Source organism: Hyposmocoma kahamanoa, unplaced genomic scaffold (genome assembly GCF_003589595.1).
Source record: "Hyposmocoma kahamanoa isolate Upper Pololo Valley unplaced genomic scaffold, ASM358959v1 99879, whole genome shotgun sequence".
NCBI classification, from domain to species: Eukaryota; Metazoa; Arthropoda; class Insecta; order Lepidoptera; family Cosmopterigidae; genus Hyposmocoma; species Hyposmocoma kahamanoa.
In genome coordinates this window covers 9,690,781-9,717,852 of record NW_020656077.1, presented here as the reverse complement: position 1 = coordinate 9,717,852, position 27,072 = coordinate 9,690,781, and the positions used below count along the sequence as shown (strand labels likewise).

Sequence of the window (27,072 nt, the reverse complement as noted above, 5' to 3'; positions counted from 1 at the left end):
AAAAAAAAATAGTAATATTACTCAGGAAACGACTAAATAACTTATGAAACTAGTTTTCCGGATTTAAATCGCGTATATTTGTTTTTTCAAACAAACCCTTTACAGGTCCCATGGTCATGGTTGACTCAACTAGTCAACCTATGTGTAACAATCGCGAAAACCTAACAACTCGATAGTAATATTACTACTAAAAAATGTGCATCCATCGGTTAGCCGCCGTCCTTACCAGGTCATCCGTCCATCTAGTAGGGGGCCGTCCCACTGAACGCCTTCCGGTTCGTGGTCTCCATTCAAGAACCTTTCTGCCCCAACGGCCGTCAGTTCTACGAGCTATGTGCCCTGCCCACTGCCATTTCAACTTGCTAATCATTCGAGCTATGTCGGTTACTTTCGTTCTTCTACGATCTCCTCATTTCTGATTCAATCACGAGAAATGCCGAGCATTGCTCGCTTCATAGCTCGTTGGGTGATTTTGACGTCGTTTTTCATGAGGCCCATACTGCCCTGATAAGCCGAAAAGCGCTATCTCAATCGGAGTAAGTTTTGAGAAAATCGACTTTTTGTAAATTGCATTTTATGTAATTGTATTGTATTTAAAAATACTTCTTAGTGGTTTTTTAAATGTTTTAAGTTAGATAGCGCTATTTCTATTATACCATTAGATGCGAAATTTTTATAGCTATTGAATGGCATAAAAAAAACTAAAAAGGCGTAACTCAGAGATAGCGCCTTTCGGCTTAGCAGGGCAGCATAGTAAGTGACCACGTCTAAGGGTCGTATTCCAGAACTCTACTCAATGCTCAAGTCAGGATTTGAGCAGACTTGAGTATGATTTCAAGCACTGGAAATACGACCCTAATGGCAAGGACTTGAGTATGATTTCTAGTGCGTTAAATCATACTCAAATCCTGACTTGAGCATTGAGTAGAGTTCTGGAATACGACTCTTAGAGCCGTAGGTCGCTGGCAACACGCACTGCTCGAAGACTTTTGTCTTCAAGGATTGCGGACGAGAAGACGCCCCGGAACTTCCCGAAAGCTGCCCAACCAAGTCGGATTCGACGATTGACCTCTTTCTCGAAGTTGGCCCTACCTAATTGGACGGTTTGTCCGAGGAGACATACTCGTCAACAACTCCGAGAGTAGAGGTTCCCGCTGTTATAGGCGTGGGTTATATGCAAAAAAATATCACAGGTTCACATCGACGCCTGAAGTCTCAACTGCATGCAGTTGAGTTTGGACTGCACGCAGTTAATGTGTGAAGTCGTTATTAACATCATGCAATTAAGGCAACGACTGCATGAAGTTTTTCGGTTACAAAACTTTGTTTTCATTTCATTTAATTGTTTAATTGTTGTAAAGAACAGGAGTTAAGAAAAAAGCCAATATAAATCTTCATAATTTTATTTCACTAACTGTTAGTGATGACCATTGATAAGTTACTTTCAACACATTCACAGTATTCCTTAAGTGACAACTGGGTCCACGTGTGCGACTGCACTTTGCTGTTAGGCGGTTTGTCGCGTTTAAGCGTGGGCACGGAAGGTTTGAACGCCATTTGAGATCCGTCATATTGTTCGAAGATCTGTAGTGGAGTTCTGCAGAAAAAGGAAATTAATTAATGATAACGAACCAGAGGAAAATTAAATACATAAAAAGAGACGAGTTCGTACAAGAAAGTTTTGTTTTCAAAACTTATATAATGTCATGTAACTCCAGAGACATTTATTTATATTATTTTCGCTGATCTAAGAGTTTAGACTTTAGGAACCATTTGATACATATACCTAACTTATTTTTTGATAATTTTGTGATTGGACCCCATTTACCTTAACTACGTCCAATTAATGCAAGGAAATATTACAATTGCTCATTTTATGGAGAGATTATAATTTATGTAGGTACATAAATTATCCAATGGTTAATAAGACTGAAGGAGTCTGCTATTTAGTTCAAGAATTTTATTTAAGTTTTATTTTGTTTTCATATCACTGGTATATTGTCTTCGTTCTCCTACCAAAAGGAGTATTTAGAAGAGATCTAGCTAAAGCAATTTAGAAAGATAAAAATACATTGTATTATTATTACTCTTTACACTTTTATTCATATTTTATAAAAAATATGATTATTAGCTACAATTAATTAGTGATTCACTTTGTTGCCGATAAGCTTCAGCAATAGAGTGGCCCATAACCGAAACATGCTATCAGAAGACAGTGCATCTGCTATCTCTGTCAGGCGCCGCGCGAATATGTCGTGCACTGTTGGATAATTTTCCGAAAAATTCAAATAGTGAAATTTCGCCCGAGCCGCAGGCGAGGTTGGATACTTAAGTCGATGTTAAAATGGGTTTTATGAGCGAGTTATACACTCTGCTTTTCACTTCGATTGCGAGGAAATTGAACAGCATTATTACAAATAAACGAATATTTAATTAAAATTGAATGTAAAATTACAACAATTAGACATACCTATTTAATGTGATGTTTTTTTATTTTATGTACTAGAGCCATTGACCTACCAATAAATGGACGTCGGGTTCGCGCTAAAAAGTGTCCGCACCTGTAGGGCGTTAAAATCGCATACAGAGCGTCAATCGCGCAACAGTCTTCGTTTGTTCGACTAAGAGCACGTTCCCACTATGTCGTGACGACAGATTGTTGCGCAGTTTACAGTGTCGTGGCTTGTATATTTATATGAAGTTGTTCACATACAGCGCGACACGATTAACTGTCGTTCACGATTTTTTATCGTTACAACGACAAACTGTCGTCACAGTGGGAACAATTAGAACGACAGTCGTCGGATGATAAAAAAAGTCACAATAAAAACGTGACGACAGATTGTCGCAGCTCCTATTGTCGTCACGATCTAGTGGGAACAGCTAGTTACGACAGTCGTTCAACGATAAAAAATCGTCCACGACAGATAGTCGTGATATGGGAACAGGCTAGACACGATAGTCGTCCAACGATAATAAAACGTGAGTGGGAATGCGCCCTGACAGTGCGGTTGTTAACCATGCAGTACCAATAATAATAACTTGTAAAAATTACTGCAGTGAAGTGTGAAAACAGGATTTTGTATCATATTTTTACTAAAGAAATATATTGTGTTATCATAGTTGTCATTTAAAAGTGTTATTCGAATCGTAAATATCAATTACAAAAGCACACGAAATAATGAAATAGCTAACTGTCCTTTTTCTACTCATTGCATGCGCAAAAGATGGAAAGAGACCCATTATGTGAGTTTCAACAAGTTTATATAAACTTCTTGGTCATTTTCAATTGTTCGAACCACAAGCGATTGAAATATTTAGAGCAAAGAAACTGTAGATTTGCTTTATTTTTAATCCTATTTTTAATCCTATTTTTAAAATGATTTTTTTATTAAACGTTAGAATAACTAACAAAATGTTGTACTCGTTTTACTGAATGGGATTACATATCAGAAGTCAGTAAAAATACATTTGCCCGAAATAACATTAGCTCGAAGTTTCATAATGTGTTTTTACGAAGATTACAAAACAAAAGCTAATTTTGTCTATGTAAAAAGCATCAAAATTACTCAAAAGCGTATTGGTTTTATTATAAAGCGTTTTTCGGAATTACGGATATTTGTGTTTACGTTTAGTTGAAATATCGGTACATTTCTTATAGTACTCGCTTATTTTAACATTTGTAGTAATATTTGTATGTATCCGCCTAACTCTTTATCTTCAAGTGATTTTGTACAAAATTCAACATAATAAAATATATAAAAACTAATTAATATTTACGAGAAAGGCTACTCCATTACTCTTGTGTTCAAGTAATTTCCAGTAGAAGCTGAATATGGTGTTTTTGAGCCCTTAAATTGTTGGAAGCAAATTTAGGCAGTAATGCAATGGCGTTACAATTTAAATTAAATATCGAGTTCTTAGGTTTTCGCGATTGTTACACATAGGAAATGAAACTATTTTTCCGGATTTAAATCGCGTATATTTGTTGTTTCAAACAAACCTTAAAATTTAAATTAAATGTTTTAGTTTTTTATATTTCGTTACATGTCACTACGTTTGTATAGGTTAACCTCGGACATTTTTTTCGTGGTTTTTGTATTAGACCCGATGTCCATTTGTTGGTAGGTCAATGACTAGAGCATAGAGAAGTGAAAATTAATATTACTTACAGCTTGCCAAGTTGAGTGAGCGGTCGTCGTTCCATGAGAGACTGGGCGACCTCGCGCACGGTGGGGTGGTAGTGTGTCGCGAGGGCGGTGAGCTCGTGCAAGGAAGCCGCGTGCGCATTGCAGTGCTCCGGCGACGGCGATGTCGGGTCGAAACGGCCCGAGCCCACGTCCATATCGGTCTCCAGCATTTGTGAGACGTGTTTACTGTGCTGTAGAACCGAAGCACTTTAGACAACGATTGTAACAACTGGATTTTTTTCGTGGCAAACAGGAAATCATCATGGATGCCATAGATCCTAACTTCACAAAGTTCAGTCATGCTGCATTCCTGTGTCCATGCGTTCCTGTTATGCAGGGTTGGGGTGCTGGTGAAATTACAGGCAGATGGGACTTCTCAAGTTCTTAAAATTCGTAATACTAAGTGACGGGACGAACAAGTCGTGCGCCTGGTGGTAAGCGACACGCCTGTCCATAGCAGTTGCAGTGCCACCCTGAAGTACTGCTGTCAAGAAACAGCGAAAATAACGGCATTAATGTTAAAAGCTACCATATTGCAGCGGAGTAAAGTTCACTTTCGTTTCTCGTAACAAAACGATAAACAGAAAATTGAACATTGATTAAAATTAAATGAAATAATTGACAATCATTAATTTTTTTGTGCGACTATTATTTTTAAACTCTTAAAGTAGCGAAAATAAGGCATTTTTCTAGGATTTTCGAGGTTTTGCGCGAGTTAATTGACAGGACCATAACGTACAAAGCAAAAATTACCTCGCCTCAAGTTTGCTGAACTTTGCGCACTGTTGGCGCACGTGTTACGCAAACTAAGCACTCCTACAGTACTTATTGTTCTGTGGGTGTGATTGTTTTAGTACGTTCTCATTAGTAGGGGAATGATGGAGTGGGACGTGTTTGTAGGGAGAATCATGTAGGGTGTGCGGACCTGTGCAAGCTGATGCAATAGCGCGAGGCAGCCGAGGGCCCCGTTGTGGTGCAGCTGCAGCGCCAGGGTGGCGAGCCGCTTGGCGAACGCCTGCAGTACCGCCGGCGACACGCGTCTAGCGCGGTGCGTCAGCTGAGACACTGCTTCTAGTATTATCTTTGCATCTTCATGTGTTGCGCCTGGAACAAGGTCAAGTTTGATAAGTCAAATTCGGAGGTACCACAAAGCTCGTGTTTACGTTTCTGGTTTAACAGTATGGGTATTCCATTTAATTGAGGAGCAAGTAGGTAGAAAAGACTAGCTTATACCGTTGAAACTGCTTTTGTGGCTGCCACAATGCTATTTACATAGCTGCAAGTGGTATTCTATGGTCGGCAATGGCTGAGTTTCTGAGTTTGACTTGCTGCAGCACTCACAACTTGCTTTTAATTAATTAGCGGATATATGTTGTTTATTATGTACATTTATTTGATTTTATACTTTTTTTACTTGTTGTTTCATATTATTGTTGGCACTTGTGGGAAGTCAATAAACGTATTCTATCTATCTATCTATTTCTATGTTCTTTGTTATCGATTTATAGAATTTTGGTGGAAATATACCATTGATTTGAAATATTATTGTCCCTTTATTTTTAAATAAAGAGAAACCCGGGCATGTTTCCTTAAGGGTAGGCGTATTTCAACTTTTCGTTGACCTGGCTACAAAAGTTTTGACAGGGAAATAAAGGTTTTCTCATATTTTTGTGACAGAACCAATTCTAAAATTGTATTGATAAATAGAAAACAAGGTCTGACACGGTTTGCTGAAAGACGCTGGTTCGAATACAGCCGAATGGAATTTTTTCTGTGTTCGATATTTGCATTAATAATTATAACAAACTAGTGGAGTAATTTCACATAAAAATAATTGAAAACCATCGTGACATTCAATAAAGTCAAAAAATTACAAAAGCAAGGTGTTATCGACTTAATATCGCTATTCAACGAAAGTAATCCTTAACTTTGGCGCCTTTTACACTTTCAAATCCTTACACTTAGATACTCGTTCGATTGCGACTGAAATGTTCGATGTAATAATCGATTACTAAACGTACCAAACAAAAAAATTCCGAATGTTTTTTTCGAACAGCAATACGCAACCATAGGCAAAACATAGAAGTATAGATGAATAATAACCTCACTTTTGGACTACCATTTTTCAAATACGATTTTACGACGCTGTTCAACTGAATATTGTTGGAAAAAGTGATGATATATCAAGTCGAAATCTTAGAAATATCCGTGAAAGTGTTACTTACTCGATTTATTAAGTGATTGCTTTAGAATTTTAACCAAATAGGTTTGTTTACTTTTCGTACAAAATGGATTGAAACAGACTATACAGAATATATTTCGGTGAGTGTGCCCATGAGCTCCATCATCTCATCCCGCCCGCCCCCTTTTACCATCGGACATCCAGACGTACGGCGAGATATCATAATTATTTGGCGTACTAAGCGCTTTTCATCATCTTTTATTATGCGCATAGCCCAGGTATGGAGCTCCCTGCCTGCGACTATGTTTCCGAACTCATACGACCCGGGTATTTTTAAGGTGCGACAGTTAACATCTTTGTAATGGCAATAAAAATCTTCAATGGAATCCCAAAGGTAATTTCTTGCCAATCACAGACTAATTTGTTTACCAAAACGATTAAAGCACATCTGATAAAAAAATGTTATTACAAGAGGTTTTTGAAGAACAATGAATATAATTTGGAGAATATGAAGAATAATCAATACCTAGACAATTGCTAGTGCTAGTTTTTTTATTTATTAGTTTTACGTTCTTATTGTTTATTTTTAATTTATTATTCATTTAATTGTGGCGCCCTAACAGGGTCATGTTGGTAATATTTAAATTTTAAGTTCTGTGTAACACGTGGAAGCAGTAAATACTTTGATTCTGACTTGTTCCATCGTATATCCTATATTTGCTCCAGAGCTAGATAGCGGTCAAGAGCAAGTCCATTTAATAAAAAAAGTAACTTACCAGCATGTGCGTCCAGCGCGTGGGCATAAAGGTACGCGTGGAATCCGGCCGGGTCGACGTTGAGAGCGTCGCCGGCGCCGGCCAGCACGGCCAGCACAGCGCGCACGATCAGCAGCCGTTCTCGCCCGCCCACCGCATCGTCAGTAAGTAGACGTCCCAGGATCGATACCAAGTCCGAGTAGTACTCCAGGTTGATCACGTGCGTGAACCTGCACAACAAACACGTTCTCGTTCCACATGATGTTTTTTTGATGATGAATTTAAGATTTGGCATAATAATATGCTCGTACATATGAAGATAATTATTTTTTATGCATGCAAGTAGTATCCAAATATAAATAATTATGTATTTTAGTATTATTTAAAAATTGCAGAAAAAACAAATTTATGTGGATCACACCAATTTTGCGCTGATAGCCTTAATTAGCCAAATTCATTTTATATGTATTATAGTAATCATATATGACCAATACCTAATTTTTGAAGACACGAAAATAGCATCCAAATCATCGAATATATAACCAGAATAGAGACGAAATAAGTGCCATCCATCCCTGGCAACTCATCTGGCAAATTGGCCTTATATCACTTTTAAATACCAACTCTCATTTGCGCTGAAATAACAAATTAGAAAACTGAAATAGTAGAGCCCCAACAACTGACCTGTGTGTACGTCTCCGTATATTCCAAAAATATTCTGTATTTATTGTAATAAATATAATTAACAATGGTGGTGTGAGAAAAACAGCAAAACATCTAATTACAAAACAAACTCGGTAATTAAATATGTAATTTTTCAATTTTCGTCAATTATAACAAAGCTCAAGTTAAAATAGTGAATTGTTTCGAATTCGGGCTGGCCAATTGGAGCGCATTTGTCATCAATAAATGACATTTCTGGTCGATGATCCAAACATACAATACGAGTAATTATGTACTGATGAACGTATTCTTAGTATAGACATTGCAATTAAGTCATTAGTGTGTATAAAATTTCTTATTTCCTGTTTGTCATTCCATAATTCAGGTTGTCTCATGTTTATTACGTATAGAAACACAACTACAATATTTTTTTTTAGACAATAATTTATAGCAAATGCTCAAATAGAACCTCCGAAATGAAATAATAATTTGTCGCCGATGTACACAAATGTCAATAAATAATACACATATTCAAATAAATCAGTTCTGAGAAGTCTCGGGATTTATAGAAGGGAATGTCCACGTTATTCTTTAGTTATTATAATTTACCACCACCACGTTATTATAAAAAAAAGCCGTGGTAGCCTAATGGTTTGACCTACTGCCTCTCAAGTAGAGGGTCGTGGGTTCGAATCCGGGCACCTCTGAGTTTCTCGGAATTTATGTGCGCAATTTAATTTGAAATTTACCATGAGCTTTTCGGCGAAGGAAAACATCGTGATTAAACCTGTACGTCGAAGAAGGTTCACCCCTCAAGGTTCAACCCTCGGAAAAGTGTGAAGTCCCCAACCCGCATTGGGCCAGTGTGGCGGACTATGGCCTAAAACCCTCGTCTGAAAGGAGACCCGTGCCCAGCAGTGGGACGTATAAATGGGTTGATGATGAAGTTATTGTAATTTAGTTAAATTAACTGCCTCAGTAAGTGACCAAGCGGTTACCATACTGGATTGCCACGCAGAGGTCCCAGGTACCGGGCCGTACAAATGTTTCTCCAGATGCCGAGAGAAACATTTGTACGGCCTACATTCATTTCTCTCATCAGTTTAGGTGTAATTTGTGGTTGTTAATGTGTGAATCAATGGCACCCGCGATACAGGGTTCCCCTAGTGCGGGACTATGAGTGTGTGAGTTATTATTATTATTATATATAATTAATGTTACTGGGTTTTTCGAACCCGCTGTTTTATAAAATTAAAACTAAGTTTTATTAAATTTTTCCTTTTGGTTAATAAAAATATTAACAAATAAGAAAGGTGACGTACTTGGCGATGCCTTCGAGTGCTACAGCCAACAACTTTGAGCGCGGCGCGGTCTTCAGCAGCCGGAAGTAGATGTGGAAGACGGTTTTTGTGACCTCGGTCATCTGCTTCCGCCGCGCTAGCTCGCTCTCTTGCGCTTGCGTCTCGAGCAGTTCGCGTTCCACTTCTTTCAACTTCTTGGCTCGCTGTAGGAACGAACGTTATGCAGGGGGGTCTAGGTCTAGGGGGGGTCTCGTCCGACATTCGTCCGAAACAATTACTATCAAATAAGTAATACTCGACCAACTAGCTACACGCCTGTCCATAACAGCTACATTACCACTCAGAGCCATAAATTGCAAAGATCTTAGGGGCGCTGCCACTGCGCCCGTCACCCTCAGACATAAGTTGACAAGTCCCATGTGCCTGTAATTTCACCAGCACCCTTACCCTTCAAAACCGGAGCACAGTAATGATGACATTACTGCTTCGCTGCGGAAATAGGAGCCCTACTGCTACTAACTCCTCATTTGGCAGTATATTTCGGATACATGTCGGACAGACCCAGATTTGATTAAGCTATATATACAAGTCTAGTTGCCTAGTACAAAAAGTAGATAGTGAAGTACATCAGGCTAAACCTAAATACAACTTGAGAGTCGAGAGGTCCCACCATAATGTGAATTTTAACGCGTTCGTGGTGAGAGTACACATCGAGATCAACCAGAAACAGAAACGAAATTTCATTTAATTTGTTTGAAAACTATTCTGCCAAATCATTACGGTGACAACTGCGCTCCGATAGGCCAGCCAGAATTTGAAATAACTGACGGGTGTCGTTATAGTTTCATTTCAAAACGACCAGTTTAACTTGAGCTTTGCTATAATTGACGAAAATTTAAAAATTACATATTTAATATTTAATTACCGATAAAATGCGATTCCATTTGTTTTGCAATTAGCTGTTTTGCTGTTTTTCCTACACCGCCGAATCGAACAGCCCTCCATTGTAAGATATATTATCTTTATTACAATAAATACAGAATATTTTTGGAATATACGGAGAAGTACACACAGGTCAGTTGTTGGCGCTGTACTATTTCAGCTTTCTAATTTGTGATTTCAGCGCATACGAGAATTGATACTTAAAAGTGATATAAGGCCAATTTGCCTCATCATTTTTTAATTTGGCAACTCATTAGTTGCCAGGGATGGATGGCCCTTATTTCGTCTCTATTTCTGGTTATAAATTCGGTGCAGAGTACCGACCGAACATCTGTCTACCATCATGAGGGAGGAGTTTTGGCCGAAGGGTGTCATATATCAGCGATTCCGCAGCTGGTTACCTGATACCAGATTGCGTCACACATCGCCGACAAGTGCAATATGTGTAGATTAGTTTATTATATTGTTATTTATTTATTTATTTATTTGCAAATAATGTAGGTACAAAAATTACATAGGTAATAAGTACATACATACCCCTTTGGGGTGCAGCAATTAATTATTTTTAAACGTAATATTAAAATTGTAAAAATAAAAATGATAGCAAAAAATAATAATAATAACATTTAGGAACTAATACATATAGGATCTTAAAATTATTATTAATAAACTTTAGATCATAGTATTACATACACTTAAAATTACTTATCTGAAAGTGGACTCTTTCAGCTTATAGGAGAGTTCATGAAGTCTCCCACATTGTAATAACATTTACTTAACCAGAGAGACCTCAATTTGGTTTTAGGCTACTAGGTTTTATATTATATTGCATATGACTAAATATAAACATAAAAACTATACTACGTTGTCCTAGGGATTAGCAGGGCAGGTACTGACCTCATCAAGTTCATCGTTCTAAGACCTAAAAACTCCATATCAAAGCTATAAATTTCAACACATCACGGTTTTGCTTGTCTCTTGATTGCCTCCTCCGGTGTAAACTTATCTGTTTAACAGTGTGTACAAGATCGATTGACATGGTATCACGGGCAAAAATTAGCATAAGTATAATGATAATAAAATCTAGACTTTTCGTTTTCAAAAACTTCATAGGTAATATAATAGATGAAAAAGTTACCTTTTTCTCCTTCTTGGAGAGATTAACGATGCGTTTCTTTCGCTTTTGGTCGTGCGCTTGCTTCCTCTTGAGGTCCTTCTCCTCGTCAAGATCGATGTCGCGTATGCGCAGTGCCAGGAGGCAGCTGAGAGCTCGAGGCGGGAGATTCGCGCCGCGTCGCTTGACCAGCTGGTTGATCAGGCGCACCACCTGAACGATACGACTTCAAATTGTGATCCGGGATAGGCAAGGAACTATACTACTATAGAATACTATACTACACATTTATATGGCTAGGGTGTGAAATTTCCTACCTGCGGTTTGTTTCCGAACGCTACAACTTGGACCTTTTTAAGTCGAGAGTGAATAGGCATTATTTAGGTGTGCGTGCTACATCGTCGATCTTATGGTCACTTTCCATCAGGTGAGATGGAGGTCAAATGCGCACTTATTAAAGAAAAAAAAAACAAAAAATCACTGCCGCCGTTAGTCGAAAGGGCACTTGTGACAAAAACCCAAAACAGAAAATAATAAAAAAACCAAAACATTGATCTGCAACAGACAAATGGAAAAATTCGTGGGGTCCGTTCTGTGGCTTATTTGGCATAGCGTCTGGCACAGTTTGCTAGGAGACGTTGGTTCGAATCCAGCCAGATGAAGGTGAATCTTTTCCTTTATGGTTACATATTTACTTTATGATAATTATAACAAACTAGTGGAACAATTTCCCAAAAACGAATTGAATAACGTGGTGGTGAAACATTCTTACATTCAATAAAATTTAAAGAGAAAATAATATTTAAAAAAATTAAATAAAAGGGAACTACTTTTTCTTGCAGTAATTTCATACTTTATCCAACTAGAAAAATAAATACAGTGACAGATCGGCCTTCTTTTACTGATTACGCCAATATACAATTATTTTTTTTTAAATGTCACATTCAATTTATATGCTATTCGCATTGACTTATCTTACCATTACTTACCATTAAATAGATGGACGACGGGTCTAATACAAAACCCACGAAAAAAATGTCCCAAGTCAACCTATTCGAAATTTAAATTGTAATGTCATCGCAGTATCGCGCTGTCAGTCGAACAAATGAAGACTAAAGCGGAGTTTGGCGCTCTGTATACGATTTTAGCGCCTTACAAGTGCGGACACTTTTTAGCGCGGACCCGACGTCCATATAATTGTAAGTCAATGGCCATTCGTTTAAAAGCGAAGCTTATAAAAATAGTCTATGAAATACGTAAATTAGCGCACGTCGTTACAAGGTCATACTTGCACAGGGATCATCGAAGATTATTTTTAATAATCGATTACACGAACAGAAATAGAGACGAAACGTCAATTAATTTGTTTGAAAACTATTCTGCCAAATCATTATGGTGACAACTGCTCTCCGATTGGCCCAAATTCGAAACAATTTATTCACTTCAAATCGACCAGTTCAACTTGGGTTTGCTATAATGGACGAAAATTGAAAAATTACATATTTAATTACCGATGAAATGTGATTCCGTTTGTTTTGTAATTAGATGTTTTGCTGTTTTTCCCACACCACCGAATAGTACAGCACGCCATTGTAAAAAATATTATATTTATTACAATAAATACAGAATATTTTTGGAATATACGGAAACGTACAAACAGGTCAGTTGTTGGCGCTGTGCTATTTCAGGTCATATACTGATGAGTTGCCAGGGATGGATAGCCCTCATTTCGTCTCTATTTCTGGTTATATACTCGATGTTTTTAGGATAACAAAGTAACAATCAGGGGGAAATCTTTGCCCACCAGTGGGATACATCATCCTAATTTTAATTGTAAAATTGAACAATGACTCTTACAGTGAGCGTAATCTCCCCTCTAGTGTCCTCGTTGAAGACCTGTGCGCAGCAATCGGTGACTGCGCTTGCGGCGCGGGAGTCGCTGCAAGCAAGGAATGGCACAATGCTCTGCGCGATGTTGCTCGCGAAGTTGAAGTACGGCCGAGACTGCAGCAGGCTGCACATGCAGTGCACCGATATCAGCCCCAGTTGGATAGAAGATTCGTCAACTTTCCTGCAAATTCAATTTTCCATTTCACACGTCCAATATGTAAATCCACAGAACAATAAATACAGTAGAAGTGGTTAGTTAGCGTCTGTCGCGTGCCAACTATAGGTCTCGAAAGACCTATCTGAGCTCAGTTCGCCAAAGTCAAAGTCAAAGTCAAAGATTATTTATTCCATAGGTACTGTACTGCTCGTTCACTACGCTGACCTCCCTGAGAAGAACGAGCAAGAAACTCTAGGGATTGCTATTTCCAAATAAACTTAAATGCTATGGAATACACTTTGAATCAAATTTGTGTGGATTCTGGAGCCATGTCGTCTTTCCATACATCTTTATCTAACACGTAGTCTTCAATTTTGTAATATGATTTTTCGATCAAAATATTTTTAATGTACTTTTTAAACTTAGGAAATGATAAACTTAATATATGCTCCGGAATCTTATTGTAAAAACGTATACAGTTCCCCATAAAAGAGTTGTTTACCTTGGTTAAACGATCGTGGTACCATGAGTTTGGACTTAGCTCTAAGGTTAATATTATGGATATTTTCTTTCTTATTGAAATTATGTATATTTTTACGGGCACATAAAACATTTGAGTAAATGTACTGTGATGCCACAGTCATGATACCAGTCTCCTTAAACTTTTCTCTGAGAGAAACCCGAGAGCCTAGACGGTACACAGAACGAATCGTTTCTGCAATACAAATATGGTTTGAATATCTGCCGCTTTACCCCACATGAGAATCCCGTAGGACATTATACTATGGAAGTAACTAAAGTAAACTAGTCTAGCAGTACTAACATCGGTAAGCTCACGTATTCTGCAGACTGCGTATGCAGCGGAGCTTAATCTGCTGGCCAGAGAAGATATATGTGGAAACCTTTGAAGTTTAAGGTCACTCCCAAGAAGACTGCTTTATTAACAAGGTCTAACTTTTCTCCGTTTATTTCTATGCATGGACTAGTCGATTTTACGTCAGGTAATTCAAATTTAACACATTTTGTCTTCTTGGCATTAAGCAATAAATTGTTAGCATTAAACCAAAAAACTACTTTAGAGAGTAAGAGACGTAATGATATGGCGGAATAGTTTTCAAACAAACTAAATGACATTTCGTCTCTATTTCTGGTTATATTCTCGATGGCCTGAAAAGAGACCCATGCTTAGCAATGGGACTTATAAATGGGTTGATAGATATAGAATTGAAAATGCAACATTATTATTACCGCGTATCCCCTTTCTTCTTCCGCAACACCATGGCAGCTTTCTCCAACCTCTGCAGGTACCTCTTGTAGAATGCGAGCAGCTCCTTCTCGTGTTTGTACAAAGCTAAGGTGTCCTTCTTCACTGAAAAACGGAGACATTACAATGTTCAGTGTCCGGTATTGTAATAATTAGCAATGGATCATGTTTTATTTAACTGCCTCCATGGCCAAACGGTTACTATGCCGGACTGCCACGCAGAGAACCCAGATTCGTTTCCCGGGCCGGGAGAAATATTAGTGTGGCCTATATTTATTTCTCTCGTGAGTTTGGGTGTAATTTGTGGTTGTCTATGTATGTGTCCATGGCAACCGACACAGGGTTGAGTGTGTACGTTAATATTATTATTATACGCATTTGTCAACATTTTTGTAGCAGTAGAGCTCCTTGTGAAAGAGTTCGTGTCCTGGGTAGTGCTGCCACCTTACCTATTTCTGCCGCCAAACAGTAATGCGAGCATTACTGCGTTCCGGATGAGATTTGTCAATTTATGTGTCAGGGTGACGGGCGCAATGGAGTGCAGTGCCCCATGGACACACACATATACAACCACAAATTACACCCAAACTCGCGAGATAAATAAATGTAGGCTATATGAATATTTCCCCCAGCACGGGAATCGCACCCGGGACCTCTGCGTAGCAGGCATGGTAACTATTCGCCCACGGAGTCAGTTAAAAGTTCGTCTTGTCACTTTTTGTTAATTACTCACTCTTCTTTTCATTGTATTTGAAACCGTGTCCCAGCGGGACACGCATGTCCATAACACAAATTACACCAATTGACCAAGTCGGTAGATTTGCACTGAACATTCTTTACAGTAGGTACCACTTAATAATAATAATAATAATAACGCACACACTCAACATAGCCCCACACTAGGGAAACCCTCTGTCGCGGGTGCCATGGACACACACGTAGACAACCACAAATTACACCCAAACTCACGAGAGAAATAAATGTAGGCCATACAAATATTTCTCCCGGCCCGGGAATCGAACCCGGGGACCTCTGCGTGGCAGTCCGGTATGGTAACCGTTCGGCCACGACCACTGCAAGCGGGATACTCACATTTAATATTGGAGTAATCCTGATGCCTAAGGAAGTACTCTGGCAATATGTCCCGGAACACCTCACAAGCTGAGAGAGTAGCCAGCTTGCGCACTGAATGCAGGTTCAATGTGTTGTCCTTTAATCGTTCCTCCATCAGATACAGGATCGCGTACAGGTTGTTTAACTGTGAAAAGTATTTCTTTAAAGATGCAGTGGCGAGGCGTCCATGTAACTCGATTCCCATCAGCTTGCATACCAAACCACTTGAAAAAACATTTACTTAAAATATTCAATTAAACGCGTAATAATTTGTCCCGATGCACCTCAACCAATCAGCGCGAGGTGAGTCGGCGGATCGGCAAGCTCTATTTCATTCATGAAATTTACGCGCTCTTCATCAAAAAATTGCACACATTGGCAAAAATCCGTTTTATAACTTATTCCAACACATTATAGTTTAATTTGTTTTAATATCAGAATTGTTGCCAGATGTAAAACTTTCTTAAAATAATTTAACAAAATTATTATAATACCAAATTAGTACAAAATATGGTTAATTTGTATTTTGTAAATCTTAACGATAAATAGTGTTACACAAGTTTGAAGATTTAATTGGGTGTTTCTTTCTACTAGTACTACGTAACGAATGTATGCAACACCTAGGGTCGTATTCCAGAACACTACTCAATACTCAAGTCGGGACTTGAGTATTGCAGTGAGCACTGAAAATCATACTCAAGTCCCTGCCATTAGTGTCGTATTTCCAGTGCTTATGTTTCCAGTGCAATCCTGACTTGAGCATTGAGTAGAGTTCTAGAATACGACCCTTAGAATTCATCTGTTTGTTCACATACTTTCGTATCGCGACGGGCAGTTAAAATATAAAATTACTTTAAAAGCTATGGTTATTTTATGTGTAGAATAAGTTATCCCGTGAAATGAAGTGAAATAGTATCTTGAGTCCTAATAAGTGTTGTGTTTGAACGTCGCCAAGCGCCTTTTTAACGGGAAAAGAAATTTTTGTTAAACTAAGTGTTTTTTGTTTTTTCAAACAGTTAAAGCTTCGGCTGTACTAAGGAAAATTTTCACGCCCCGCCACTGTAAGGATGTTAAAGTTCGGAAGACTATAAGTGGATTGTTATATGTGTGTGTTGATTGCAAAAACGAGCGATTCGTTCTGTGTACCGTCTGGGCTCTCGGGTTTCCTCAGAGAAAAGTTTAAGGAGACTGGTATCATGACTGTGGCATCACAGTACATTTACTCAAATATTTTATATGGCCGTAAAAATATACATAATTTCAATAAGAAAGAAGATATCCATAATATTAACTTTAGAGCTAAGTCCAAACTCATGGCACCACGATTTCGTTTAACCAAGGTAAACAACTCTTTTATGGGGAACTGTATACGTTTTTACAATAAGATTCCGGAGCGTATATTAAGTTTATCATTTCCTAAGTTTAAAAACTACATTAAAAATATTTTGGCCGAAGAATCATATTACAAAATTGAAGACTACGTGTTAGATAAAGATGTATGGAAAGACGACACGGCTCCAGAATCCACACAAATTTGATTCAAAGTGTATTCCATAGCATTTAAGTTTATTTGAAAACAGCAATCCCTAGAGTTTCTTGCTCGTTCTTCTCAGGGAGGTCAGCGTAGTGAACGAGCAGTAGCTTAAATATGAAGTTTTCAAGTGTAAATTTATTTTACCTATGGAATAAATAATCTTTGACTTTGACATAATTATTAAAACAAAGATCGAACAATTAGAAAAAATTCCTTCGGTCGGACCTGATTCGAACCGACGTCTTCTAGCAAGCCGTGTCACGCGCTATGCCAACTAAGCGGAACGAACCAGCGGACCTCACGAATTCTTCTACGTACTTGTCGGATCTTTACATCTGGTTTTTAACTAAATTTGAGCCGTAGCGCCATCTATGTGAAATCTATGAAAGTAGTTTGTCACCCAGTTAGGCACCTTTACAGCTACCAGCCCTGGATAGAGATGTCTCTATTCACTGTAATTAAGTGTTTTATTGAAGGTTACACCACCACTCTTGATAGTCACTAGAACTGGAAGACACATATCAATAACTTAAATACTAAACTTTGTAAATAAGTATATGTTCTACAAAATGTGACAAGAATAACATCACAAAAACTGCTCTCTGTGCTTATCACGCTTATGTAGCCTCTAGTTTGCGATATGGATTACTACTCTGGGGAAATGCTGCTGCAATACATATTATGCCACTATTTAAAACCCAGAAGAAATGTGGCAGGGCCATGTTTGGTGTGGGTCAGCGAGAGAGGTGTGTATCTTACTTTAGGAAACTGAAGATATTAACCCTACCATCGATGTATATTTACGAGGCCTGTGTTTATGTGAAACAAAATCTAAAGAACTTTAACATATAGTCTAAACTGGATATCCTAGAAACACAGGGAATAAAATAGAAATACGGCCCAATCAACGCTAATTTGGAATTTTACAGTAGAATGATGTTCGTATTAGCACCCAAATTATGTAATAAATTGCCGGATGCTGTTAAAGAACTAAATTGTAGATTTAAAATGAAGTTGCATAATTTGTTAGTTAATCATTGTTATTACAATATTAATGATTTTTACTTGATAACACAAAATGTAAAATTTAACTAGTGCATGTTATACTTTTGACTTCTTATTTTTTGGTTAAATTCCAATTGTTGTAGTTTGTTTATGCTATTGTTTTAATTTAACTTTAATGCATGCTAGGTTTAAAGTGAAATAAGCATTGTGTAAAATATTCGCATGCCAAGTTTTGGTGAAATCTACGATCTAATATAATATATTATAAGACCTGCATTGTTAACTACATTTTTCAGCGAATAAATGTCTTGTATTCCATGATAATCAATTAATGAGTAATTTCATAAAAAATAATTGAATATCATTATGGTGAAACATCCTCCATCATCCATTCAATAAAGCACTTAACTATAAGTGGTTATTTATAAAAAGTTTAGTAAGCAATGTATGTTACCTTTTTCTCAGGGTTCTCCAACAAGGACGAGCAAAGTGCTCCAATTCTGAGCTTCTCATGGGCCAGCTTGTCTCTCCTGGCGGCCAGTAACTGCACCGTAGTGATCTCGCCGGCTTCACTCGACTCTTCTGGCGTATCCTCCTCCACCGTGCCATCCACGCCGGAGTCCGAGTCAGTGTGCTCCTCAAGAGATTCCCGTAGCTTTGGTTTTGATTGCCCTTCACTTTCTTCTTCTGATTCAGTATCTGTAAAAAACGCAGTTTTAAGTCGGAACACAGTTTTGATAAAGTGCTGGGACTTGGTAGCGCAATCTGTGTCGGAATCGATATAAGTGTGTACAGATGAATCATCTTTAATCATGTGCAGTATCTCGGCTGGTAAAGTGTTGTAACTTTGATTTACTGTATAAACAGGAAGAAATTTATATATTTGTCTATCTAGTTTAATTGAAAAAAGCAAGATGTAAATCAAAAATCAATTACTTGCACTGGAAAGTATACATAGTATATATAGTTTTTTCTACTACCCGCATTCAAGAAGTGCACTTGTGTTTTTACTCTGGCTCTGATTTATTTCGTTTTTTAATTAGTTTTTGTGGTTATTTTATGCTTAAAACGCGAATTTCGTGTTGATTTTAACCGTTTTAAGCTATTCTTTTAAAATATAATAGTGTTCATAACTTCAAAAGTTCATAACTTTAAAAGTGTTACGTTTTCATCTACTGGGTTCATATAAAATGCCTGTCTGTTTGAAATGTGTAAAAGATGTGCCTAAAATTGATGAAAAAAACCCTAAAATACAGTGCTATGGCTGTGAAAGGCATATTTGTGTAAAGTGCAGTGGGTTGCTGGCTACGGAGTTGAGAGTGATTATATTACAATCTCCTACCCTAAAATATTTGTGTCCTGACTGTGAACTCGGAGTCCGTCAATTACCTGCATTAAGAAACACGGTTTCCCAACTTCAAAAGGAAATTGAGACTTTAAAAGAGAACCAAAATCAAAATACAAATATGGAATGCATCCTGGGCGAATTGGCAGAAAGGAAAAAGCGTAGTGCTAATGTAATTATGTTCGGCGTTGGTGAGTGTCGGCGGCAAACTGGAGATGCTGTTCGGGACAAAGAGGTATGTGTTGAACATGATAAAAAGCAGGTACTACAAGCCCTAGCCGATATACCGGAGTCGGGATCACCCGTCGCCGTAATTCGTCTTGGTAAACCCGGGCAAACCTCTTCTCCTCGCCCCGTCAAGTTAATATTTTCCAACAAAAAAGCTGCACTAAACTTACTAAAGAACAGCAATAAACTTCGGTCTGGAATATCGGCTAAGAATGATCTGACTCCATATCAACGAGACTTCCTTAAAAAATTGCGAGAGGAGCTTAAACAAAGGATTGAAAATGGAGAAAGTGATTTAACTATAAAATATATAAACAATACCCCCAAAATAGTGAATTCAAAAAAGTTATAAACGATAAGATTATAGAAATGACCGTTTTATATACGAACCTGGCATCGATTGTGGCTAAACGAGATTTGCTTATTGTTGAGGTCAGTAGACTAAGGCCTACTTTCATTATTATTACTGAAACACATCTGAAGCCAAGTATTAACAATAGTCTAGTTGACATCAAAGGCTACGTACTATTTCGACATGATAGAATTAAGGGTACTGGGTGGGGAGGTGTCGCTATTTATGTATCAAATAAGCTTCACGGAAAGCCCATACTGGCGACTCCACATCCTACTTACAACAAATATTCTGAAGTGGAAGCATTATGGTTGGATGTGAAGTATGGTAATTTAAAAATAATACTAGCTGGCGTCTACCGGCCAACTCATTACATATTTGAAGAAACGGATAGGCTTTTATTCGAAACCATTAAAGAAGCATCTGATGGAAATGTGCCATTGTTGATAATGGGCGATTTCAATCTACCTGATTTAAAATGGCCATTGCTTGATACTGATACTGATAGATATAACACTCTCCATGGAAGATTTGTTGACTTGTATGTAGACAGTAACCTGTATCAACTTGTAAATAAGGTGACAAGACAGCGGAATAATGAGGAATCGCTACTTGATCTCATTCTATGTAATGAACAAAACTTATGCACTAGTGTTGAACACTATCCAAATATTGGAAAAAGCGATCATCAAGTTCTTGTAGCGACAATACAGTGCGAAGATAAATCGGCCAGTAAATCAAGTACCCAACAGCCCCGAAGAAACTTTTTTACAGTAAATTATGAGGAACTAATGGAAGATGTCTTAAACAAACAAAACATAATAGATACTCAAGTTAGTGATGTTGATGATGCCTGGACAAATTTTTCACAAAAAATTCATAGTGCTATTGAAAAAAACATTCCTTTGAAAACTAAATTTAAAAGACCTAATGTCAATAAACCGTGGATTAATCAACAAATATTAGATGAAGTCGATCACAAAATGGATCTGTGGAAACAGTACACCCAAAACGGTTCTGAAGCTGCATATAAAGCATATAGGAAGGTTAATAACCAATTGGTAAATAAAGTCCGGAAGCTCAGAATGGAGTTTGAAAAAGGGATTGTAAAAAGTGGACCTAAAACATTTTATTCTTACGTACGACAACAATTGCACTCAACAGTTTCGGTTCCCATGTTGTTAAAAGATGATAGTGGAAATATTACTTGTGACCAAAAGATAATCGCCAACTTATTTGCTCGTCAATTCGAAAAATCTTTTGTAATAGAACCCTCAAAAGTGTCAATCCCAGAAGTACAAATGCCAAGAGTAGTAAATACAATAGAACTGCTGACCTTCACACCAGAGAAAGTAGCCAAAGCTTTAAAAACTTTCAATGACTCTACTGCTATGGGACCAGATGCCTTGCCGGCAATATTATTAAAAAAATGTAGCAATGTTTTAAGCCAGCAGTTAGCGCACATTATGAATTTATCATTTACTAATGGACGATTACCACAACAATGGAAAAAGGCACATGTTACTCCCATATATAAAAAAGGTGACAAGTATGTTGCTGTTAATTACCGTCCCATAAGTTTGACGAGCATTGTTTGTAAAGTTATGGAGAAGATTGTGGCAGCTGAGCTAAGAACTTTTATCAATGTGGAGAACATTATCGTAGATGAACAGCATGGCTTCGTACCAAAGAGATCTACAGTTACGAATCTTCTCACGTGCCTTGACAAATGGACACACAACTGGGATAAGCGCCACCCTACTGATGTGATATATCTAGACTTTGAGAAGGCATTTGACCAAGTCCCTATTAAAAGGCTAATTGCGAAACTCAGTCACCTTGGAATCCGTGGACAGCTCCTAAAGTGGATTGAGAACTTCCTAAGTGACAGAAAGTTTAAAGTAAGAGTAGGTGATACTCTGTCAGATGATTTTGACGTTCACAGTGGCGTCCCACAAGGATCGGTCCTTGGGCCAATTCTGTTTGTTATCTTCATCACAGACTTAAAGAATGTCATTCAGTCAGACCTGTCAATATATGCAGATGATACCAAGCTTATAGGAAACCCTCTAATAGCTCACAATACCATACAACAGGATTTGGACCGCATTGTACAATGGACAAAACTCTGGCTTCTTTCATTGAATGCTACAAAGTGTACAGTATTGCATATAGGAAATAGTAATCCGAAACTTGGTTATACTGTGGATAACATAACTCTTCAGGCTGTTAATGCACAAAAAGATCTTGGTGTTACAATAACCAGTAACCTTAAATGGGACGTACACATCATAACCATAACCAGAAGAGCTAATTCTATGATGTACATGATAAGAAAAGCATTTTACAATATTACTAAGGAGTTATTTATCCAAATATACAAAACATATATACGTCCATTATTGGAATATGCTTTTCAAATTTGGTGTCCTTATTTCAAAAAGGACATTCTTATGTTGGAGAAAGTACAAAGGAGAGCAACGAAAATGGTTCAGTCTTTAAAAAACTTATCTTACGAAGAGCGCCTCCATGAACTAAAGTTAACTACTTTGGAGCAGCGAAGGAACCGAGGAGATCTCATAGAGACTTATAAAATACTCAATGGGTACTACAATGTGCGCAATATGCAAGATATGTACATATTGAATCATAATCATCAATTGAGAGGCCACTCTCTAAAGTTAAACATGCCTCCGTGTGCTAGCAACCCTAGAAAACACTTCTTACCATTTCGCGTTGTGAACTTGTGGAATTCGCTCCCAGAAACTGTTATTAGTGCACAGACAGTGAACAGTTTCAAAGCTAGACTAGATAAACATTTTGGAAACGAATAATATACAAGTGCAGTGATATACACGCATCAGCTCGCAGAGCTGCTAGTGTATTAATTGATAATAATAATAATAATAATAATACAAAAATCGTGTGCTACAACCCTCTTCGTGTGTTGGTGTTGTCATTTCAAAAGGAACATTACTACAGGCTGCGCGGTCGCTTTGTGCTCCTCCATACAACAGCAGATGTCTGTTACTGTCCCTATTCCTTGCCTTGCAATTTTAATGCAGGAAATTTAAATTAAGGTAAAATAATACAGTACTTCAAACTGTTTTAATATCACCCTACACGTAATTTTGTAAAAGCACTCAATCTCTCCATTTCATTTGATGCCATGATATGATAGACGTGAGCTGGGATTCCAACCCTATGTTGTGGATATTCCCGGGATTCGCAAGAAGCGTAACGCTTCTACATTTATATGCCAAGCGGCTACAGTGGAATTCTCTATATGCGAACTTATTCTCCGAACGCTATAGCTAGGGCCTTTAGAAGGCGAGAGTGAATAGGCATTATTCACGCGTGCTACATCGTCGACCACATCACCACTTTCCATCTGGTGAGAAGGAGGTTAAACGCGCTTAGTTTTTATAAAAAAAATGTCCCTAACCAACCACAGACAATGGCTTTTCTTCTTGTATACAACTTCGCAGAGCACGCTCGCATAAATTCGCTTAATTGGCACATTCTATTATTTTAATTATACTTCTCGTTATCATGGCATATGAACAATATGCTATAATAAGAAGAAATCTATAATAAGAAGAATAGGACTTGTGAGATACACAAGCCTTGCCAGATATTAAAGCATAATTTTTTTATTGTTGGTTCACATCACTGGATACGATACTAAAATAAGGTGAAGGCGTTTGATTAGCATTACTACACATATGATACAAGAAGAATGTATCATACTTGATGTGAACACAATAATCAAAATTCAATAACAAAAAGTGCATAAATGACAGTAATTAAAATCTTGCATCCAATACTTTGAGAAAATATATAACAAAACCTATAGTTAAGTCAACATGTAGGACACTTTTTGAGTTCCTGGCTAAGGTCGCAGAACCAGAGAACACTATTAAAATCAAATCTGATAGCATTGTAAGAAGAGCACATGCATGGGCAGTGTTGACCGAGGTTAGTTTTACTAATAGGAACTGAAAAAGTTTTGCAACTGTGTAGGCAGCTACTGAGACAATTATTATAATAACTAATTGTTTTATTGTGAAATAAATGTAGCCAATCTGTTCATAAGCACTAATATAAAGTATGCACAAACAAGATGTCTAAAACACAGGTACCCATTTACTCAGTTTAGTATATTACTATAAATTGTATAGTTTTATGAAGATGGTATTGCCTTTATTTTTAATTGTTTATTTAAAATAGCTTCCTTTACATTTGTTTTACTTGTATTTGGATATTATGTAATAAGACTCGATAATTACCATCACATTCTTCTGCCCTTTCCTGCAGCCCTAATTTCGTCTTGATAGGCAGTAAAGGCCGCAGTCGCTTGACTGGCCGCGCTGCCAATTCCATTTCATATTTGTCTTCAATCTCATCATCTGAATCGCTAATGTCATTTTCTGCCCCACTGTCGTTCATTGTTGGTGTGGGTTTAGGAACACGCTCTTTTGTTTCACGCTTCCGTTTCCTAGACCTGTGTTGTAAATACCGAAATAATAAAATATATTTACTCTCTAAACAATCTGGTAGTGTCAGTTAGGCAATAATCTCATTGGAGGATTGACACTATAATTCTCCGCACTGATCCAATGCTGGTTGGGGTCATCACACATTTACCTATGACAGTGAACCATTTCCAACATGTACAAATTAAAGCTATGGGTGCATACCACTGCAAACTGTCGAAGATTCTACATTCTAAATGAAAAGCAACCCATTGGGTTATCAACATCGAGCTTGGTTATAGGCTAGATGTTTACCACTGCTATTCATTTTTTTTTTTTTTTTTTTTTTCATTAAGGGCTTATGCACAAGGCATATTATATACGCGCTGTAAACACCCGTAATCTGCGCGTATACTGCATGTTATCTGCTTGTATACGCGTTGTTGTGAATCGATTTAAACGCGCGCAACCATCGCGAAGCAAACAAAAAGCTTATATAGAATTTCATGTACTTGCTTCATTTAAAAAATTAACTGAAATTAACAACCAAAACTAATTATCAAAATGTGCGCAGGCTGTTATACACATGTGTATTAATAATATAAGTAGATAATTGACGGTGACCTAGTGACGGAACAAATAACTTGTGTGACTGGTTGTACACGCCTCCCCAGTCCATACAGTTGCAGAGCTGCTCAGATATTTAAATCACAAAGAGACAGACATAAGTTGAAAAGCTTCACGTGCCTGTAACCAGCACCCTTCAAAACCGGAAGTCAGTAATGCTCACATTACTGCTTGGTGGCAGACATAGGTCTTTAAGGTGGCAATACTTCCCTGAACACAAACTTTCACAAGGAGCTCTACTGTATACTACTACTTTGTGGTTATAAAAAGTCAATTTCATCTAAAGGATATTTGGCTGGTTAGGGAGTAAACTGTAGTGTTGGGCGACCTGTAGGCGAAGAGGGCAAAAACTCTGTGCACATGTGTGAGGTCTTGCCACTCACTATGAGGCGATACAATAGAGTAGAATAAATCACATGGATTGACATCACAAGGCTGACACCCAAGTGTTACAGGCCTTATTTACATCATTTACACATTGTCGCTTTGCACTCACCTCTCTAATAGCCACAATAGTTGGCTTTTTAGACAGTAATATACCAGACATTTTGTAAATACCTATTAGGTTGTTTTTCTTCTTCTTGAATGTTGGAAAGCAGCTGTGGTTGCTTGGCCAGTCTCTTCATGATGTACTGCTGCTCTTCGTCGTCCAGCATGTCCGCCCATCCGTCTGCAGAGGCCTCACTTTCGCTGCTGTATTCAATTTGAGGCTTCTCAGGCGCCTTCTGTTTTTGCACCTTGTTTCTATGCCTTTGAAGATTCAATTTTCCCTGTTTTCGCATCTTATTAGTAGTTTGATTATTTCTTTTTACTTTGCTAATCTTTAACTTGCGTTTTTTCTGAAAGAAATAGGTTTATTAACTTAGTCGTAGGTTATGTTATATATCTTAAATATTAAAGTATCAATAATAGTACTTACAGCCATTTTGGTTGATATTCTATTTAAATTGATAGATCAGGCAATAAAATAACTCAATTTCTTGGGAAATATTAAAAATTTTCAATAAAAACAACGTGGAAAACGTTTGGTGCTTTAATGTTGTTTTAAAAATTTCCACAGACTATAAAAATGTGGTGTGCAAGTATTCTGTGGTGTGTACACATATTCCACAATTGAACGCATTTTATTTTAACAAGATTGATCTATAATAATTATAACTTTATGTAAAATTGTTATTTCAATAATAATATTAATATATTTTTAATAATGTTTACCATATAAGTAATTAAGAATGTGATATGTAGTAGAATGCATCTTTTCAAGTTCGAACACAAAACCAAACTTTCTAATGTCAGTTGCGCGAACGAAACTTTCATTCCAGTTTGTCGAGTTTTAATCACATAAAAGTTTCGCCTGGAGCTTCCTGCATATCCTGTGCAATACTTTTACACGTCCTACAAAATGATTGCGTACTGTTATCTTATTCGTAAACAGATTAAACATTAGAGGTAAACTATGGTGCCTCTTCAGCAAAGACGAAGACGGCGTAGAGTTTTGCCACGAACAGCGGAGCGGAGATTGATAGTTGCAAGAGGCGTTGGAGGTTTTGGTTTCACTATTGCTGGGCAGAGGCCTTGCGTTGTGTCTGCGGTGGCCGCAGGAGGGCCTGCCGATCGCGCCGGTTTGCGTGCTGGAGATGCTTTGCTCGCCGTAGACGGCGCGAACGTGGCCAGAGCCCCTCACGCGTCTGTGGCGCGTATGGTAGCAGGTGCCCCGGGCGCTATCTCTCTGAGCGTGGCGCCACGGGATTCTCCACCCACTGATACGGAAGACACTGAGCCTGACGAGCGAACTAGGACTCGGCGACGACATCCGCCGACGCGACGCCGACCGCAAACCTCACTTCATCATTCAGGTATTGAATATTACATGTTGCAATAGTATTGTAAATGTCCTCTAAGAGTAATTCAGCAACCGTATACCTTAACAGTGAC

The 27,072-nt window shown here is 37.8% G+C and overlaps 2 protein-coding genes across 2 annotated transcripts in view; one reads left to right on the top strand and one right to left on the bottom strand.

The window, feature by feature from the left end:
• Positions 1-1,410: 1,410 nt before the first annotated feature.
• LOC113239566 (nucleolar complex protein 3 homolog) lies at positions 1,411-26,077 on the bottom strand. The gene is made up of 13 exons (XM_026476627.1): positions 26,057-26,077; positions 25,696-25,976; positions 24,325-24,539; positions 18,565-18,809; positions 15,551-15,716; positions 14,443-14,563; positions 13,005-13,218; positions 11,172-11,360; positions 9,113-9,294; positions 7,149-7,357; positions 5,116-5,294; positions 4,173-4,381; positions 1,411-1,597 (listed from the first exon to the last, which is right to left on the bottom strand). The coding sequence occupies exons 1-13, from the start codon at positions 26,060-26,062 to the stop codon at positions 1,411-1,413; spliced, it is 2,403 nt and encodes an 800-aa protein (XP_026332412.1). The 5' UTR covers positions 26,063-26,077.
• A 501-nt stretch (positions 26,078-26,578) lies between these two features.
• LOC113239565 (regulator of G-protein signaling loco-like) overlaps positions 26,579-27,072 on the top strand; it is a 153,354-nt gene continuing 152,860 nt past the window's right edge. The window contains exon 1 of the mRNA XM_026476625.1: positions 26,579-26,993. Coding sequence (XP_026332410.1) covers positions 26,594-26,993 — 400 coding nt within the window. The 5' untranslated portion in view covers positions 26,579-26,593. The remainder of the gene's footprint in view (positions 26,994-27,072) is intronic.

Excerpts from the sequence above, each read along its gene's own strand:
- LOC113239566 (XM_026476627.1), bottom strand. Across the intron at positions 14,564-15,550 it reads GGATTACTCCAATATTAAAT|TGAAGAAGGACACCTTAGCT; the intron begins GTGAGTATCCCG and ends TCCGTTTTTCAG. Across the intron at positions 11,361-13,004 it reads GAGGGGAGATTACGCTCACT|GTGGTGCGCCTGATCAACCA; the intron begins GTAAGAGTCATT and ends CGTATCGTTCAG.